Source organism: Brachyistius frenatus, unplaced genomic scaffold (assembly GCF_029030835.1).
Source record: "Brachyistius frenatus isolate BFR_SWC_R1_liver_20210118 unplaced genomic scaffold, ASM2903083v1 Contig_22, whole genome shotgun sequence".
NCBI lineage: Eukaryota > Metazoa > Chordata > Actinopteri > Embiotocidae > Brachyistius > Brachyistius frenatus.
In genome coordinates, this window is record NW_027210621.1 from 3,979,474 (window position 1) to 4,000,079 (window position 20,606).

General features: G+C 40.3%; 1 protein-coding gene across 5 annotated transcripts in view; it reads right to left on the bottom strand.

Moving 5' to 3' along the window:
* LOC138620064 (glutamate receptor 3) overlaps window positions 1-20,606 on the bottom strand; it is an 84,821-nt gene that overhangs the window by 36,581 nt on the left and 27,634 nt on the right. For all 5 annotated transcript variants that reach the window (XR_011310848.1, XM_069696992.1, XM_069696991.1 and 2 more), the window contains exon 4: window positions 5,898-6,085. Coding sequence is in view for 4 of the 5 variants with exons in the window: in XM_069696992.1 (XP_069553093.1) it covers window positions 5,898-6,085 (188 nt within the window). In the remaining variant the exon portion in view is untranslated. The remainder of the gene's footprint in view (window positions 1-5,897; window positions 6,086-20,606) is intronic.

Here is a 20,606-nt window from a genome sequence, read left to right on the forward strand (position 1 = left end):
ATCAAGAAAAAAAGTTTCCTTGGTTTCAGCTTCTTATGTGGAAATGTTTTATGATTTCTGTATTTAAATCCTATGTATGTGTTATATGTCTGTGTGTTTATGTTTCCATGTCTTAAGAGCACCACTCAGAATGGCCTCGCTGTGAAAAGATGCTCTGTTGCCTTACCTTTATACTTTATAGATAGTTATCCTGAAGAAGCCATCGATAAATAAGGACATTAGATTCGGAAAATGTAGCATCTTACATCGATCAGCCATAACATTAAAATCACTGGCAGGTGAAGCATAAAGTCTAATATTTTAACCGGATTGAGAAATGTGTTTGTTTTATTTAAATGGCCATTTAAGAGACTGTGGTTTGTGGTGTTGTTGAATTTCACAGGGTTATACTGAGAGGTGTTCCTAATATGTTGTCTGCCATATTTATTTGAATTAGTTTGAATAACAATTATAATCCTTATGAAGGGAGCATTTACGGCTGGGCTGTTGTATTATACTGAATGCTTCACCTGTCAGTGGTTTTAATGTTAAGGCTGATAGGTGTATAATGAGCAATACAATCTATAAAATGAACTCGGTCGTTTGTAAATTGAACAAAAAAACCCGTTTCTCTTCTGGGAGACCAAAAACATGTATATTATTATTATTATACTATTTATATTGCTAATGCTTATACTGTTATAATACTATTTCTATAACTAATGCTTATGCTGCTTTAATACTATTTTTTTTTAATAGCTAATGCTAATATTGTTACGGTACAAATTTTTTTTTAAATAATTAATGCTAATACTGTTATAATACTATTTCTATAGCTAATGCTAATACTGTATTCATACTGCTTCTATAACTAATGGTACCTGAACACAACTGTGCACAAACAGATATTTGACTTTTGGACACATTTTGCTGTACACAAGTCTTTGCACTGCAGTTGTTTGTCATCAGAGAATAGGTTTCTAACAAATCGCTGAATATCAGTTGGTGTTTTTTTTTTTTTGAAATATAAATGAATTAAAGCTTATAGTAAAGATGTAACCCTGGATTCGAGGACACTACAACGACAATTAATATTTACGGTATTAGTATTATTATTGATGCATTAACAGGTAAGCCACATTTGAAAGTTTTAGCTAAATAGTAGGTTCAAGTAATTACGTTATTATTGTTTCTTTTACATTTCCTTTGTTTTGTTGTTAAAATAGAGAAAATAAGTAACTATAGATATAAATATAATCAAATAAATGCTGGTGAGTAAACAGTGAACCCTTCCTACTAAAATATAAGTATAAAGATAAAATAGAAATACTGCTACATTTTACTCAGTGCTTGAGTAAATATTCTACCACTGGATGTCCTTTTAGCCGTTTCGGAAGATTATTGAAACACTGAAAGTTTAGAAAGTCCAGAGCAACTAAGGCCCGGCAGGACCAGTGCATTAGCAACGACTAGATCAAAAGCGGTGGTAATGAGGAGCACTGTGGAGGACTTTTTTTGTGTGTTTCTGTACAACAATTGTACCAAATTGTGAAACCTTAACATTTGCCTGTTCAAGATAACTGTACACTCCATGAACTTCATTGCCTGGTATAAAGACGTTCATTTTGCAGTGGGATTACTCAGGCTGAAATCATGAAACTAAGCCACTGAGCTGATTCCCATTTCCCCCCAGCAATCAGCTGCCTGGATCTGCCCTGCCTCATGATCCTCTCTCAACAGGCAGCGACCTTGACGGATTGAAGCGCCATTGTCGACATTGTTGCACACGCCACGCACACACGCACGCACGCCGGCCGCGGAAAACAGGTTCTATTCAGACTCTCCCACCGGTCCACCGCAGTTGAGGCGCTATCTGTCTAAAATCATTGGTTAATAGAACTACAGCAGCAGGTAGAAACAGCGGGTTTCCACAGAGCTGACAGTGGGTGCAGTTTTTGCCATGATTGCTCTCATGGGAGACAGTCCATTCCTGTTTCAGTGTATAATGGTATGGCCCAATAGGGGGCAGCTGCAGAGTGAAGTCCAGCAGCTTCCCTGAATGCCTGTGACTCATCCGTATTGGCAGTGTTAGCCAGATTATTTCAATTAGCTCCAAAAAAAAAAAAAAAAATAAGTCAGACGCTGCGGTTGTCACTGAAACAAGGGACAAAACTGAGCCCACTGCTGCTTTGAAGGTTAGCTGCTATAAAAGCTTTATTTTCACTCTCTGTGCTAAAACAAGGTTTAGACAGAAAAATGTATGAGGGTGACGGGAGGAGGTTGAAGGGTGGAGAGAGCACCAGGGAAAAGAAATAATTCATTAATGGGAACAAAGAGAGGAACAGCAGAACATCAAACCGATTATTACTCTGCATCCTTATTGTTGTTTGCAGGGGGAAAAAGCAATTAAAGACACAACCATTAATATGCCTCACGTGATTTGTAATGAATATTCTGGGCTTTTCTTGAAAGCTGATGCATACTCTTAACACAGCAAGGAAATCGATTTGAGTATAGTCCCTGGATTGTAAAGGGAGGAAATTTGCAGCTCAAGAATTATATTAGACACGGCAAATTAATACTAAAAGCAATTCTGCTTTAAACTATGACTCTGGGATCAAATTAGATTCATAAAAAAACAAGTGAAACTAACAGTCGTTAAGGGGATATTGGGAGGAAAAGAGAAGCCAATATCTAAATGAATGTTAACGAGTAGAATCCAATTTGGCAACTGATTGCCTTATATGCAGTCAGCAGCAAGCAGGGGTGTAAGGTGGGGAGGGGCGGGGGCACAGAGGAGATGCATGGCATAATGTCCACTCATGTATTCATGGTAATTGTGTTTCCTCTACTACAAGGACTGGTGGACCTTTCATCTCCCCGGGCCGTGGACGTGATGGAGGCACGGAGGGGTTTTGGGTTGTTAGAGGAGGATTTGAAAGGCTGCATCATTAGTGGTCTCTCCAAATGGCTGCTCACGCTCAGACCTCTTCTCCTCAGGCTCTCGGGCAGCTTCCAAACACACTCTGATTTTCAAACAAGCCAGCCTCAAACTTAACAACCAACTAAACTGAGCCACTAAAACAAGTAGGACTAGTGCAGTGTCTTATACGATTTAAGGCGGTTACACAAACTCTGTGTCAGTAAAAACAAGTCAGTTTGTTCCAAATTTAGCTGCACATTTAAACTCTCATAAAAAACATGCAGAAGGACAGATGATGTCACCACACAGGATACCAACACTTTTACAGACAACATCCTCGAATTGCAAAGTACTAAATTGTAGAGTTTAAAAACATGAAAGGGCCAGTTCAACAATTTTCCATTTCTTTTTGTTCCCCCTCTAATTTCATCAGCGTGCCGACCAGACAGGTACAGTGCACAGTCGGGTTTTAGAGCTTTTTTACAACTGAAAATAACGCCAATGAGAGTGAACAGTAACAGGGAATTAAAACATGCTAAAATCCTCTGTGGAGGAATTGCAGAGTCCAGTGACAATTCTCTGCAGATGAATTGCTTGTTAATTGAGGGACACCTTTCACGTTACACATCTGTCATGTGAGCCATTGTGTGTAGAAAATTATTGATTAAAGAACAGAGGCTGTAGAGGTTGAAACATCCTTTATATCAACCAAGCTCCAAAAATATGGATCCTTCATCTCCCACAATTCCACCCATTCTGTTTGTTCCTTCTCTGCATAGGCAGCCTTACGTATGTTTCATCCGTTTCAAATGGGCCCTGGGCCACCAGGGGGCCACCAGGGGGCCTCCAATTGCCATGCAAGAAGTGATGACTCCACTGACTTTTGGCCATTTTAAGACAACATTCTTCACATTGCTTCTCTCAGGAGGTCGTTCGCGATGTTGGAGCCGAGTATCACGTGGCTTTGCAGTCTATCTAGTGACTTGTTCATATTCTGCTAACCATTTGATAGTTTGCTTTGATTAACTGCACGTTAGGACAGCAATGGCAAGTTAATTGATTTTGTAATACAGTTAGCAGAAATACGTTGTTGTAACACAATAATTGATGGTTATATATTTACCGTCCCACCTTGTACGCTTATGGCTTTGAGTCACAACTCATTTTGTGTACACTATCTGAATTTGCCTTTGTTGAAATATTCCAACACTGTATGCGTTTTCAATTTCAAAAGGATAATTTCTAACAATCACCAACTTGGTTGCTTTATTCTTACAGGTCACGAAGGATTGGGGCATGCTGGGTAATGGCAGGGGAAGAGTACGAAGGGGACTGCGGAGAGTTTCCCAGCATTCTCTAAGATAATGCGTTTGTTTTTAAATACACATTTCTATACCACCACAAGTATTATGTGGCAAACAGTATTCGGTTTATTTATTGGTTCTTAGACTAATTCTACTGTGTTTCTGGAGTTGCAAAGTTAGTTGTCATGAAACAGTGCATATTGAACCAAGAGTGAAGTTAGTTGATTATTCACACGGCTACGACCATCTCAGCGGGCACTTGCCGAAACTGTGTAACATGGACAGCAAGCAAGTTCGTATGATCAAATTGGTATAAGCTCCTGTAAATAATATTGGGTGAGAAATAAAAAGGTAGGGCCCCTATTTGAGATGATGGAACGGGCCCCTGGATGCCTAAGGCCGGCCCTGCTTGTCTGCTGAGTGTTTTTTTTTGTTTTGTTTGTTTTTTACACTATGTGCCCAGTTTTTATTGTGCTATTTTTGTCATCTTTCAACCCAGATCAAGAAAAAACCTAAAGCTATAGTGCAGAACTTTTTAATATTTATATTAACATTCGTTATCTTCAAGCCTACGCCAAATGAGTTTCACATTTCAAATGCGTGCTAATTTAACCTCGCGCTGCCACGTAAATCTCTGTATTTCACAGAAGCTTGTGCATTTGTTGCCTGGTGTGATATTTCCAAGTCGGCTGCATGAATGCATACTAGCTATGCTCTATGGGTAGGGCATTCACACTGACTTCCACCAGCCGTGCCGGGTAACTTCCAGTTTAGTTTGTGCTAACTTCAATGGGGATAAAATATTTAGATCATGCCACTCTTTTAGACATTCCACGTCATCAGACCGAATGGATCCAACTCTGATAAACGAGTCATTTCACAGGGGTGTGATGCCTTCTTTTTTATTCATCCACCATTTATCTACTGTTATACTTCCACAACAGTAGTGCCAGAGAAATCTACAGCGCATCCTACAATGTAAGCACATGTCGAATAGTTTTTTATAATTAGTTTCACTGGCAGAAGAGGGAGACAAAAGTTCTGCACTGTAGAGTTAAAGTTCCAATCTCACACTTCTTTGTTTTGCTCTCTTTGGCGCAGCCTATGTCGATAAGCAGTCATTGCAGCTGTGTTTTTGACATTGACCTCCAAACAGTGTCACCAGTGGGACGTCATTTCTGTTTCTTAAGATTTGCATTTGTAACCGTTTACTCATAGTGCTAGCAGAGACCGGAAACAAATGTATACGGCTTCTTCTTCTTCGTCTCAGTTACCTGCTTTATACACCAAGCTTTTTTTAGTTATTGCAAATGCAATGGCTTTCATCAGCAGACCGCAGGTTCAATCACCATTGTGTGACCTCACTTGGCGATAGCTACACATTCACTTGAGTGAAGATTTTCTAGATTTTTAATATTGATATCATTAGATCTACTCAGACTTAAGAAAGCTCCTCCAGAGTGACAGAAGACATGATGCAACTGTTTACACAGGCTGACCGTTATCCACCACATCCACCACATTACCTTTGGCACGTAAAATTGGTGGCCGTAATACCTGTTGTTTTGTCTATTAAATTTGCTTGACATTTATGTGCCCAAAGCTGGAAGCAATAAACAAGGCTAACTGTTCAGTGTAGGTGTTGTGCTATCTACATGTGTTACCTCCTGTACACCGAGTCTGATGCCCACCTGTTCTAATATGGTGTTGATCCTGTCCACCTCGCAGTCAATCACGTAGCGCTTCTCCTGCCTCCTGTCCATCTCCTCAATGATGCGCTTGAACTCTGCTGCGTCTGTTGTGCTGCTAACAGAGCGAGCCGTCACCTGCCAGTTCTTAGCCACCGCTGCCTCCATGATGGCCTGCAGTATGGAGAAACCTAGAGAGAAGGAGAGATGCAGGCAGAGAGAGAGAGAGAGAGAGAGAGAGGGAGAATGACCCAGCGGATTAAAAACAAAAGAGACTGGCACACAAAAACAGTTATGCACGAACTGAGTGGCCTCTAATTTATTCTGCAGAGGTTTTTGCTTGAATCCAAAGGTTAAAGGCCATCTCATTACAATCTGAAATGGAATTCCAAAGTCTTGAAGCCCACTGAAATATTGTCTGGAGTCTAGACTTTGTGTGCCAGCGTGTGAGTGTGTGTGCATTTTCATTTGCATATTGAGAAACCAATATCATAATGAAGTGAAAGGACAGGAATCGTATCTCCATATTATTAAAAGATCAGCGGGTGATGTTTTTGCGCTTGGCATGAATTAAATAATGGCATTTAGCTGAGCCACATGTTAACTTTGACAGTGCGGTGAAACACATTGCGGCCCGTGTCTCCTTGGAGGATTGTGCCAGCTCGTTTAAAGATAAAGACAATGAAAGATTCATCCAGGCCAGTGGTAGAAAGAGATCATTATGCGACCAGAAGAATGGAGCATGAGCCCTTCTAATGATTAATTCACACGTGAAATATTTTCATTTAACAGAGCACTCAGTAACACTATGGTCAAATCACATACCACAAAATGAATAATGTAGCCCTATTTCTGGGGCAATAGATTGCGTGTAGTGCCAGCTGGAATAAAAATGGCTCTCCAATGTACATCGAGTGAGAATGAACATGAAAGTTATTAATGAAAATCAAACACACTTGCTGGTATTTCATTAAGCCAAGGACAATGCAATTCCATACTCGATGTACAATAAGCTTCTTTTCCATATCTCTATTCATTTTTCATTGCCTGTCATGTGGGTAACTGATACAAAGAGGGGAAAAAAAAAAAAAAAAAAAAGAAGAAGCTGGGGCACATGCTCACGCAAAGATTTTATTTGACGATTAATATAGTTTGATGTGATTGGGTTTTATGCAAATTGTCTTACAGTTTGAACCACAGTGGGCAAAATAAACATTTGTCGTAAAGATTTTCTTTTACTGTGAGACATTTCTCTGTACAACCTTATCTCCATGAACCGGCTGCAGACAGCCAACAAAGCTGGCACAGAGACCAAAGAAACAACAACAGCTCTAACAAGAAAACCATTTTGCGACTCTCCTTATTGCTCTGCTTTTGCATTTCATCTAAATGGTCAAGTAGCTTTTTTTTTTCTTCTTCTTTTTGACTCTGAGACTACTGCGCCATGTGTGTCTGGGCTCCCGGTGTGCCGCCACTTCTACATCACACAGCCACGTCTCCAACCGGATGACCTTTTGGCGAGCGGCACAGCGAGTAGTGGCGACCGACACACACCGTGTCATCTGTCCAGAGGAGCAGTGGCACACTGCCTGGAGACTTCCGACTGCCAGACCTCAAGGTTATGTGGCAACCCAGTTATCAGGTCACCTCTCAAAGGAGGTAGCCTATAGTTTATAGTCAAAAGTAAGTTACATGCAGAATGTAAACTGATGAGTTATTTTTTTTTTTTTATTTGGATAAAAAAAAAAAAACAAGGTGAATGACTAACACATCTTATTAACATGTTGTGTGACAAGTATATGTAACTTGTCGCACAACACTGGCTTCAGATGATAACACATGTTGAGGGGATGTTGCTGAAGTTTTTGGGTGGCACAACTGTTTAGCCGTGGTAACAACTGAGCATCCAACATACAAGGTGTGAGACTTTTCCCTGTAGTGGGATAACAGCGATATGAAGGGGAACAAATGCCACAATTCCCTCTGAAAAATAGGAAAAGAAAAAACTACAGGTGAAGTGAAGACATCTGAAGCTCCTCTGAAGTATCATCACTTTTACATGAGCACAGCAGCAGCAGCATCTCATGTACCATACTTCCTCACATCCTCTCTACCTAAAGCAAAAGTTACTGAGGGAAGGTTTAAATAACATGGATGCATTATTCATTTTCCTGAGGCATATGCTCAGAACCTCACCAACCTCAAGACAGCTGGATAGCATGGCAGTCATCCCGGCAATGAAAGCCTCTCACATTAAGAGGTGTCATGCAGATTAACTGGGTCAAAATGGTCTCTGTTGGTTTGGAAACTGTTGAGAAGGCTGGTAAAGGTAAAAATTCCAAGGAACCATGTAATACACGGTAATCACATTGGGTGTACGACATGCCGTGCATATGGGTTCAAATGATAGGGCGGATATTTGTTTCAGGGCTGTTTGTTTAGTGCACCGTAATCACTTATTCCTGTCCCGCTATATATTGAAACAGATGCATTATGCTAACTGCTATGTGAAAGAGTGAAACACTGTTCTGTCAATCAGATTACAATCGCAGAAGGCTTTTATTTTGAAATTGCTGATTTGTGCGCAATTTGTCTTCCCTGTGCCTCTGGCAAACCCTGAACTGTGTGGGAACAATTGGATTCATTTGAGATTCACAGAAATGCTGTGCCTGCCTAGTTTTACATTTGAATGGAAATTAAGAGATGGGATCTGGTGGTGGTAAATAGTCTGTCCAGAAATGGATTACTTTTGCTCCTGTTTTATGCTAAAGTCAGCAGAAAAGTTTGTTATGATTTAGACTTCAAAATCGAAAATGAATAAAACCCTCTGAGCACAACTTAATCTGACAGCAGCAACAAGACTGATAGTTCCCTCTTCATCTACTAGCGAGTAAAAATGATAAATCATTTTGCTATTCCATGCTTCTCTGCAAAGACTTACATCTGCCACTCACCTTCCTTGGAACAGAGTCTAATTCCAGCTTCAGCCAATCAATGAACTCATCCTTCTGAACAGCATTGGAGGCCCTCATATAAATGCTTTTGATAGCAATATTTATCTCCAACATGAGGAAAGCTATAAATCCCATACACCTCTTTGCCATCAGGAGCGCCACCGCAGTGTTGCATCTGAAAATGTAATACAGTCAACTACATAAATTATGGAAGACACCAACAAGGTTTCCTTATCGCCACCTATAAATCCCCGCGGTACAAATGCAGCAGCATGCAGCGGCTTCTGCTGATCATGCTCCTCAGTGCCAATCATGCCATCGAGACACGGAGACTTTTTACATGCTGCTCGCTGCCGCCGGTCACGTGGTATATTGTAAACATAAAAGCAGACAAACAGTAGCAGGGAACAATTTGTACCGTATACTTGAACACAATTATTGCATACATATTTGTATATGTATTAATGTAAACTCTAGATACACAGGACCTAATATTTTTTTTATATTTATTGTGAGTAAAATTTAAGCAGAAGTTAAGTTTCACCTGCATGAATACTAACTATTTTATATACTGCAACATTATACAGTCTACCTGCATATTAAGGTTTGATTACGCTCAATATATACTATACTTTTTTCGTATTTTTGAAATTTTAACCATGCTATTTTACTTTTTTTTTGTTTTTTCATAAAATATTTGAATTCAATTATTGATAGTTGACCATTAGTATTTTTGCAGTATGTCACCCTACATTTCATATACTTATTATTTGTGGAAGTGACCAATTCTTGAACACACTGTTTAACCATGCAAGCCCTTTACAGAAGCTAGTGACAGTAGTGGGTTCAATACTGCAGCTGTCGTGGATGTCTTTCCTCCATCAATCACAGGGAGTGAGTTGCAGTGTTTATTGTGACTTTCCCAGTTCCTGCTTTAAATTTAGGGAACAACATTATCAACTGATTTCAATATTCGTTGCAGCAGCAGTGATTTGATCAAAAACAATTCTGTGAAAAATCTATGATGTTTACTTGATCAACCCCAGTGAACAGGGTGATGTCACGTTGACTCACTGTAATGCTGCAGTTTGTTTTTAGTCTGATAAACTGCATCAGTGTTGTATCTACTAGTTAGTGTTGCCAGGATACAGGCCAAAACAAAGCTTAACTCTGACGACTGAAGATGGCACAAAGAAAGAAAACATGCTTGAATTAAGCAATATTACACGAGAGGGTGTGCTTTAACGTGACTATTGGCACGACAGTGATGCGGTCAGGGCCGAGGCGCTTGCTCCGACATCCGTAAGCATCACTGAAGTTGCAATTTTACAACAAGTTATCAACTAAGTAAAATATGTAAACAAAATGTATTAATATTGTTGGGTCCATTTGTGTGTGTGTGTGTGTGTGTGTGTGTGTGTGTGTGTGTGTGTGTGTGTGTGTGTGTGTGTGTGTGTGTGTGTGTGTGTGTGTGTGTGTGTGTGTGTGTGCACGTGCGTGTGTGTGTCTGGTAATCGAGATATTTGTGTGAAACTTTGTTTAGTACAGGCTTTATTGTGATATTCTTTGTTTCCTTTGGCACCTTTGTGACCTATGATTGCTCATAACCCGCTTCTCTGCATCCAGTCGCAATTTGTATGTTCACAGAAGTGTAATTTCAGCCTCAGTTGTCATATAGGCTGCAATTGAAGTGTAATGTGTGCTGCAGAGAGGATCTTCCAGAGTTGAGAGGGGAGTGGGAGTGGGAGTGTCAGTGGTAGTGGGGTAAGTGAGGGCAGAGGGATGGTGTTGTGTGTCTCAGTCTAAATTCAGATTATGTGAAGGGGTGTTGTGTTAAATTGCTCTTTAATCTCGCACACACACTTGAAACAACTGCATAATTTGTGGAGCAGTGTATGAACCTCTGCAGTGTCTAAAAACTAAATTATTTCTTTTTTCTGCTTTTAAATCCAGACGGAGCCTAAAGACGCCCTGCGTGCTTATAAATCAGAACTGTTGCGAATGAGATGTCGTGGCAGTGTCATACAGTCACTGCAGTCCCCCTTCTTCTTCTGTGAACCGGATCTTAACAGGATGAGTTTTGAAGCGTCACCCATGGCGGCTCAGCAGTAATTGAATTGAGTTGCATCTAATCTCATTGGCCAGCTCCTTTGGTTCCCTGGCTCTCATTAGGGTTCGGTGCAGAGTGTCACAGGCCTCCATCTCGCTGTCTCATATCGCACATCTGATCCGGGTTAACTAAGCAATTCAGAGAAACATTGCAAAAGCCTCTAAGCGTGCACCTCAGCATTAGCCACAACCGACTGTCAGCTTTGGAGACACAGCTATACCATTCGCTCATATTACACTGTATGATTACACTGTTATCGCTGGAATTATAATAATCCACATCACTCCAAAACCTAATCTGCTAATCTAATCAAACAATGAAATGTAAGTAAATAAGTCACTGTTAACGACAGTACTGTACACAATAGATAAAGGGAACCACAACCAGCTAACAGAAAATGGAAAGTAGGAACAGAAAAGCATGAGCCCATTTCTGAAGGATAAAAGTTGAAGGGGCACACATGAGAAAGAGGCATTGGTTGTTGAGCCAACAGTAAATGTGGTTGCTCTCCCCTCTAACTCGCTAATACACTGGTAAATGAGGGTCTCTGGCAGGCTGAAACAACCTGCTGAGTACTGTACACGGTCTCAGAGGGCATCAAAATCAACTGGATTGGATACAACTGCCGCCAACAACGAGAGGAAGTTATTTTGTAATTGCTGTAATTCAATCCTTTCCATAAATCAGTTTAATTGGGGAGTGAAAGAGACATTATATATGAAGGGTGAAAAGTACATATTTATACATAAAGCAGGTTAGATTCTCATGTCACTAAGGCTGGATACTGTTCAATAGTTTTTGACACTGGCACCAATACTTTGACTTTGATACTGGTTTCTAAGCGATACTTTCTTTGATACCATTTTCATGAAATCCTTTTCTTTTTTTTCTTTTTTTTAAAGACAAATGCATCACACATTACTGTACAAATCGTATGCATTTCAGAGGGGGAGAGCGTACCCCAGGTTGTTTTCTATAGCTACAATTAACAAGCTGCTAGTAGTTACCGATGTTCAATAAACACCTCACATACAATCAGTTAGATTCCCAGCTGCATACAGAGAAGCCTAACGTTACTGCAGCACATGCAACTCAGATAGATATGTGGCCAAAAATGTGTTTGATAAAACTAAAATAAGGCGCTCTGATGTAAAATTGACTTAGCTATGTTGAAACCTCACAAGTTTGTCTACATGGGCAGGCCACCCCATGATAGGCTATGTATGGTAAATGCTGTTCACATCTCTGTATCATAGCAAAAGTTATGTGTTTAAAACGAACACGTGTTTGTGTGCATGGTATTGAAGGTACAGTGAACCCTCGCTATAACGCGGTTCACCTTTCACGGTCTCGCTGCTTCACGGATTTGCATCGTGCATTGAAATCACATTACGACTATATGTAACGTAGATATATTTAATGTCCAGTTCTATCTATTTCAATTGTAAAATAAAGGTTACTACTTCACGGATTTCGCCTATCACGGTTTCTATTTGGAACGTAACCCCCGCGAAAAACGAGGGTTCACTGTATTGCAATTTGGTATTGAATGACGAGGCATTTTCGAGATGGTACCACAGCAATTTGGATGGTGCCATAAAAGGAAGTTCTGTACCCAGCCGAAGAAGTCACCCAAGTTCAAAGAATAGTTTAATGCATAGCTTGACTTGTGTATTGTAGGTTGACTTTGCTTGATTTCTAGTACATCTATTTTCATTGATAAGTGGCTTTGAAACAAGTTGATAGGCCATGAAATGACAGTTGAGAGCTGCCTTCACCAGGAGGACACTAACATTTCTCAAGCTGTCAACATCTCCCTCTTCATTAACTGCGCCTCTATGCATGTTCTAATTTTTTAATACTTCCCGAGATGCTTTTTCTCCATTGTCTTTTGAGGAAGCCAGAATAAATACTGACAACATTTTGGGTCTGGTGAGTGTAACTTGCCTCTGGGCTAAGCGTGCTCACAGGGCTCTGAGGATCCCTCCAGAGTTTGTGTAGTGGAGATCAAAATCTCTGGCTTTGGAGGAAGGCTTTATATCTCCTCCCATTAGTATTATCTGGCACCCACAACTTGTATAAAATAGCTTGTGGCTTGTTGGCATTATATGACCTGCACTTTTAACTTCACCAGCAAAACTATACACAGTAACATGAAACAGGAGCAGGTAAATCAATGTCTGATGGTTGTCTGTGGAAGGTATTTGAAGCACAATAATCAGAGGACCTTTGAGAGAGGGTTTAAACTCCTGACAATTAATGGTGGAAAAAAATAGAAACAGATTGACTCATCTAATTTTAAAAAAATGTTATAGAGGAAATGTTACAGCTGATTTGAAACCAGCTCCTCCACTCCCCCCTGCCCAGAGGAGAAGAAGGCTTTACAGCGATGATGGAAACGAAGCATTCACCGTGAAGAAAAAATACCAAAGTAGCCCAAAAGTGTGTAGCCAAGGCTTTGATGTGGTATTTACAGTAGGCCTATAACCAAAACAGTTTCACTGCCAAGTGTTTGTCCTAATCAAAATGACAGCGCATGTCAAATCAAACAGAAGCTGCATGCTGTCTGTATCTTCAGAACTGCATACATGCAGGAGGGGAGAGAGTGATGCTTTTTCCACTATGAAAATCCACCCACAGACTTTTCTGAGCTTCTCCATCTCTCCCTGTCCGTCTTTGTTTCCTCTCGCTCACACTACATACTGTGACATATTGCCACATACTGTATCCACGGAGAGGCACTAGCACACACACACACACACACACACACACACACACACACACACACACACACACACACACACACACACACACACACACACACACACACACACACACACACACACACACACACACACACACATACACGCACGCTTGATGAAACGCTTCACAAAAGTCTCTGGACAGCTTTGGCTAATCAGCTAAAACAGAGAGAAAAATAAACAGAAAAAAGGGAGCTGTACCTTCTATGAAAAAAGTTCAAATATTATTTTCCTCTTGTGTTTACTCTCCAGGATGACTTCTATATTTTATTTGTTGTTTCAAACAAACAAATTGGCTCTGTGACATGGACTAACATCAAAGCAATCTACCTCTACTATGGCCGCTTGAAGCAAAGGCCAGGACATTTTGTTATAATGAAAAAAAAAGAAGCTCCCGGCAGTAATTTCATGGCTGCTGAAGCTAGCAGTGGGTAGGTGGTAAAATGGCTTTATTCCAGGTTCAGTTAAGAGGACACAGAGAGAGCATGGAGGTTTATTGTGTGCTTATTGTGACAGACGATGGCTCTCCTATCAGTTTTTTTTTTTTAAGGCACAGGTGCTTGACTCGTAGTTTTTCAAGGGGTTACTGAATTACAGAGGTTGGTGCTGCAGGTTGGACTATCTGTATATTGGGATGTCACTTTGACAGTGATCTCAGTTTATGTGTGCAAAATAAAAAAGAGAAAGAATGCAAGTGATGCATAGCTTCATCCATATTTCTTTAATATTATTTTCCTTGTGCATTTTATGGCTTCTCTGATGTGCCCTTTCTTGTCAGCGTGTCCAAGCTGATTTATTCTCCTGATGCATGCATAATTTAGTTGTTATGAAGCTGCCGTGAAGGAGAGAGCCACTAAAGCACAGGAGGCGTATGTGTGTGTGTGTGTGTGTGTGTGTGTGTGTGTGTGTGTGTGTGTGTGTGTGTGTGTGTGTGTGTGTGTGTGTGTGTGTGTGTGTGTGTGTGTGTGTGTGTGTGTGTGTGTGTGTGTATAAAGTCTCAGCTGGGTGCAGCTGATGTGCCATTACGGTGTCTGTGATGAGACCACAAAGCTGTGGAAACAAACTGAGGTCTATGATATAGGAATGGTTGCAGTGGGGAGCTGGCATTCACACTTATTATCTCACATTGGGAGCAGAGAGTGTAAATCAACAATTGTGGGTGACAATATTGCACTTGAATAGACATTATTTGTGTGAAATGTGTCAAAGTAAAAAAATTACTTGTATAACAAATTGAAAGGGGAAAAAGCAGATGACTGTAGTCTGACATGAAAAATGTTGCTTTGGTTTTGCAGACATCTGCGAACCAGTGGTGGCTAAAAGATAACATGCAAACTACTATGAAAAAAACACAGCTTCTTCACTGGCTCTGGGGAGTAAAAAGCAATATTGTGCTTTATGTGTTGAATCACTTTAGTTTGGACCATCCTTAGTGCGTCGGGTTTCGTATCACATCCCTTGATTTGTTTCTGTTGTGTTCAAGAGGAAGAGCAATGCCAAAGCACTCCAATCAAATTAGAGGGCAGACTTGATTTGGTTTGCCATCAAAGGCGTCCAGCAGAAGCAGTGGGAATCACTTATTGTTTGACTCTTTTAGGGAACAAAGGCAACTGTCTCTGGACAGCCAATTAGAGGGATTGCTGAGGAATAGGGAGCAAAGTTCGCTTTAGTTACAGTACATCTGACTCTGCCTGATTGCCAACCCGCCTTCCCCCTATCTGCCATTCTATCTACTGTAGCTTGGCAGGAACTAGAGGAGATGAGGCTAACAATGTGTGGTCATCCAATCCGCCTATTCGCAGGCCTCCTGGCCCTGTTGGCACATCACTCTGCGAGTTGTGCCAGGCCAGGAGTTATCTGTGTCTTGGCTGTTTAACAGGGCCTGTGGTGAGTTAGGAGGGTTTCATACAAAGCCAAGTGGTTTTTGATCGATGCAGACCGAATAATATCAGTCTAATTGATTTTGTTTTTTGGTACTTTATCATGCTTGCAAATCATTTTGTCACCCAACCACTGACATTAGCAGCCATGTTAGAGGTAATCATATGAGAGATTCCACATTCACCCACATTCCAAACAATCTCGGAAAATTGCCTAAACCTCATATCAGATATTAAAACACACGGTATACAGATTTATACATACATTTATATTAAGATATGTTATGTTAGGAGAGAAATTTAACCTACTTGACTGTGTGCTTAGTAATTAAGTCGACTCCTGCAGCTATCGGTGTGAACGTGCAGGAAAGCTGAGATCCATTCTGCTGTTTGAGGCGTTCCCCACCGACACGTCACACAAGCAGCAGGTCAGCGGTGTGATCATGTCCTCTGTCAGTGTCACGCTTCTTCCACTCACTCACTTTTGTCACATGTTGTCAATGTCTTCTAACTGAGACAACGGACCCTCAATATACTCCTCAGAATGATATTTTTATTTTTTATTTTACAGTTACAGAGTGGCTTTTTGTTTGCAACTCCAAATGAAACTTTCATAGATACTGCCTGTTACGTTTTGTACAAAGCAGATTTGGTTGCAAATGTTGCCACTCAAGATACTACATATTTCATTCTCGCACTTGTAAAGCAGATGACACTGCAGTTTGAGTTCACTGTGTTTTTTATTACCTCATCACTTTTGTTTGATGCATCTCTGCTTTAACTGGCTCTGTTATCTCTTTGACTTTCATTTAGCCAAGTTGCTCAGGGTCCCTTTTTTATCCAACTGTCATCCAACAAACATTGTTAAACATGTAATTCAAATTTTCTCTGCAGGTGCTCGGGTCGAAAATATGAATTAGATGTTTTTTATTTTCTTAGTTACTTAATCATTATTTTGATTTGAGTTTAATTTGCTTTGGAGCACATTCAAAATAAAAACTACTGCAGTTGTATTATACTATAAAAAAATTTAAAAAAATTAAAAAAAAAAAAGGCCTGAACTACATATTTTCATGATTTCATTCATTTTCTATTTAGGACAAATTAATTGTGTTTAAAAACAAGAGAAACTAGTCATTGCTCTCATTATGGGAGTCCCAGATTGGCTTGTTTGATGCGGGTTTAGGTTCAGACTGTTGTCTGGGTGATTGCTGCCTGTGTGATAATGAAGATGCGCCTAACTTTTTATAGAAAGTAAATACATTTATCTTGAGGACAGCTGAGATGTAGTTCAACTTCTTCCAGTATTAAGTAACACTGTGGGGGCTTGCTTGTGATATATCCTATTTTTTAAACTAAAAGCAGTTCAATTAAAATTTAATATTGAAATCTGTAACAAAAAGGCGACTCTAAAAACCTCTGTGTAATATACTTTGGAGACCATATAGTTCAGAACTGAGCAAACTCTGATGATCGATACTGTACAGGCACCTTATTGTTCCACATTAGTTCTCTAAATTGACTCAGCTGCAGTTCGGGTCATTGGAAATATTGACAGTGTAAATGAAAGACGTGCCCTGGAGATATGTTAAGACTGACTGCAGGAATACAGCTTCCACCTGGCAGATTTTTGTATAAAGAACATTTGACTTCCCGGTGCTATAATGAGGCTTTGACATCGAACACTATTTCAACCGTAGTTTCGACTCTCAGCAGTTAAATGATGAAAGTAAATAGCTCTGTGCTTTCTGTGCAGAAGCCACATATTGGATCGTTTTCCTTCTAACTGTATCACATTCAGAATATTGATTGGTGGAGGAAATGATGGAAAGAGACATCCAAGGGCCCGGCATTGTTCTTAATATGCCATCGATGCCTCAGTGTGGCAGTGGATACTGTGAGACAGGCTGAAATCCTTTGTCTCACAACACTGTGATGGATCTGAAGAGATGGCAGCTCCAGGTCTTACCGCAAAATATCACTGGAATTGCTGTCTGCAGATTGGTATTCACAACATGTCAATGGAAGTAAAAGGGTTTTCACACCATTAGAAGGCTCAATTAGTCATACTTACATCATTCACAATGTTTTATTTTCTCATCTGGTTGCTCGGGTCAAGGTGAACTGGAGTTTGTCAAGACTGGTAGAATGAAAATTATGCAAAGTGGCAAGGCAGAGATGTAAACACCAACTGAGAAAGCAGCGATGAAGGTAGGATAGACACACAATTGACCCTTTGCTAAACCCCTCCACCAAACACATTGATCAGTCCCGGCTTAGCAACTGTAACCAGGCACAGCAGGCCTTTACAGCTATACGCTGCATCTCAAGTGGTTGGATAGTGGTGTCTTTTTATATCTTTTCAAAACAAAAGAGACAAGAGGAAATGTGTTAGGAGAGGATTATCTCCCCAAATATAAGCGGCAGTCGGTAGCATGTTTGGCTGATGAGCTTAATACCTACAGTAGTAACCATGCATTAGAGATAATGTCAATCTAAACAACCTTAATTTTGTGGAGTTGTACGTTACATTAGAAAACAATTCTCCATTCATGAATCAACATGTATTATCCCAGCCAGGGTAAATACAACCGGGGGCTAACAGAGTTAAGGAATTGGAGCAGTTCTACCGAGCTCTCTGTTGGCTCAGGGGACGTTTGTACTTTAGCAACCTGAGCCAAACTTAACTAACAATTAGCAGTGCAACCAGTGCAACACACTGAGGCCCAATGTTGGGAGTTTAGGCGCCCGCTCGCGCACGGACTGTCTCGCTCGGTCTATAATGTAACCATTCAACACCATAACTGGATGTGTTGCTAATTGTGATTCCTACCTTGTCTATGACACTTATGGTTTTGAGTCTTATGTACCTTTATCTGTCTTTATTGAAATGTTCCAAAACTGCATTAAAAATAAATAGGTTATTATTTCTACCCATCACGTAGGCCTATTAGTTTGGTTGCTTTATTCTCAAAAGTTAATGAGGAAGAAGGTATGCTGGGAAATGCTAACATGTTTGTCCAATGACCTTGTCGTAATAACTTGCATTGACAGTGTGATCATTTTTGCTCAATGCTTCAACTTTTTAGAAAGAAGATCTTCAGCAAATGGACAAGGAGTTAGCAGCATAGATTAACTGCAAACTTGTGTTTGGGGCGAGGGGAGGGGCCCAAGATAAATATATGCACCGGGGTCATTTATGTTACACAAGACGTGTTACATTTATTATTCAAGACGTTTGCCAAGCGAACCAGTTTGTCTTTAACCTAAGGAGGTTAACAGACATCGTATGTATACTAGGTCTTACTAGCAATATGAGAACAATGCTTTTTATTTTCATGTCTTTTACATAGATGATCAACTGAAGATGTTGACTTTTTGCTTGGGACGTGCTGCTATAGCCTCAATACTATCTACGTTGGTATAAAGTGAATAATGAAGGCCCCTCTTGTAGGATTCCTTTTTTAAAATGAGTAAGCTGGAAACATTAAACATTCGGCCAGAAACAGTGTTTCCAACCAACTCATGGAGATAACGTAAGGTTAATTAGCTAGCTACCACTGATAAAAGTTGCCAGAGACCATTGTCATTCCATCAAGTCGTCGTATATAATGAGAAGTCTGCTTCTGTATTCCTCTGCTTGAAATGATGGACAAATTGTTTCACAAATACAAATAACATTGCAGCGCTTACATTCTGGATAAATTCAAGTTGGTTCTCTGCCGTCAAACACAACAAATTATCTGACCGCTTGTGGTTTGTTTCCCAATTCCTCTTTTCTTCCCCACTTTTCTGTATTTAAAGTTGTAGCAGTTGTACTCACAGCGAGCTCAAAGACAGACACTCAGGAGACAGGGACACACGATAAAAAGCTAAAAGCATATAAAGAAGAAGTACGTACAGGAGGCAGAACGAGAGAGAGCGATTCATAAATCAAGTAGAGGTGAGATTGCTGAATCAGGGTTGATTGTGCCTGGGAGAGACAATAAAGTCTGTAATCATCTGTCTCTGCTGCACAGACCTGGCAATTATCAGCCCATACCTGACCGCCAGAACAGAAAGGGTAAGCTCCATCTAGCTTCACCACATCACCCCATACAGCTCCAGTTTTTAAGGGGACATTCGTGTGCCACTGCAACTTTAAGTGAAAGAGAACAGACTGTAGGAGAGGTAAGACAAAAGAGGATATGCTTGAAGGAGTGTCGCAGGGACAGTTGGTTATTCCTGGTTAGTCATATGTGGTGTTTAGGGGTGAATCAAAAGAAAGACTGCTGATATCAGTCTGGATCTCTCCTCTCTCCACACACAGTATATTAAGACACACACACATAAGGTAGCATGTCAATATATTACCTTAGATAAGAGGAGAGTAGCCACTCATTAAACTGGCATAACACTGCCTGCGGAGGCTCCATTTGCTTCCAGTGCAGTTCCTTCATCCTAATGTCGGCTTTCATGCAGCTGTCTGATATTGGCATTTAGGGTACAAATTTACCTCCATTTCCCTCCAATACATCTCAGCCTGAAGCATATGGACCATCACTCTTTGACTGAAAGCACTGCACTAAGGCCTAAAAGCATTTATTTTGTCGGTCCACTAACAGAACCAAATGAATAGTGTGGCTGTAATTAATCTTTTCTATTGACTGAATAAAAGCTCTTGGTGGATCTCAGCTATGTTTTTTTTTTTTTTTCAGCAGCGCTCTGTTTTCCCTCCCTAATAGGAGAGTTTGGCAGATAATTGCAAAGTTGCTTCCAGTATTGTGGATGATCAATGCTTTTATCAAACACAAATTAAAAGGCAGAATGGAACTCAAATAAATAATACATTGCAACAGGTGTTATTCATCGCATACTGGGAGCAAAGGTCATTTGTCATTTGGGTTTATTTGCTTATTTCACTGTTTATCTACTGCAAAATCTGAAATATGTCACAGCCACCTTACGTAATCCTGATTTTCTCCCTATGTTAAGATTATCTAGATTCCAGTCAAGTCATGTCTGAT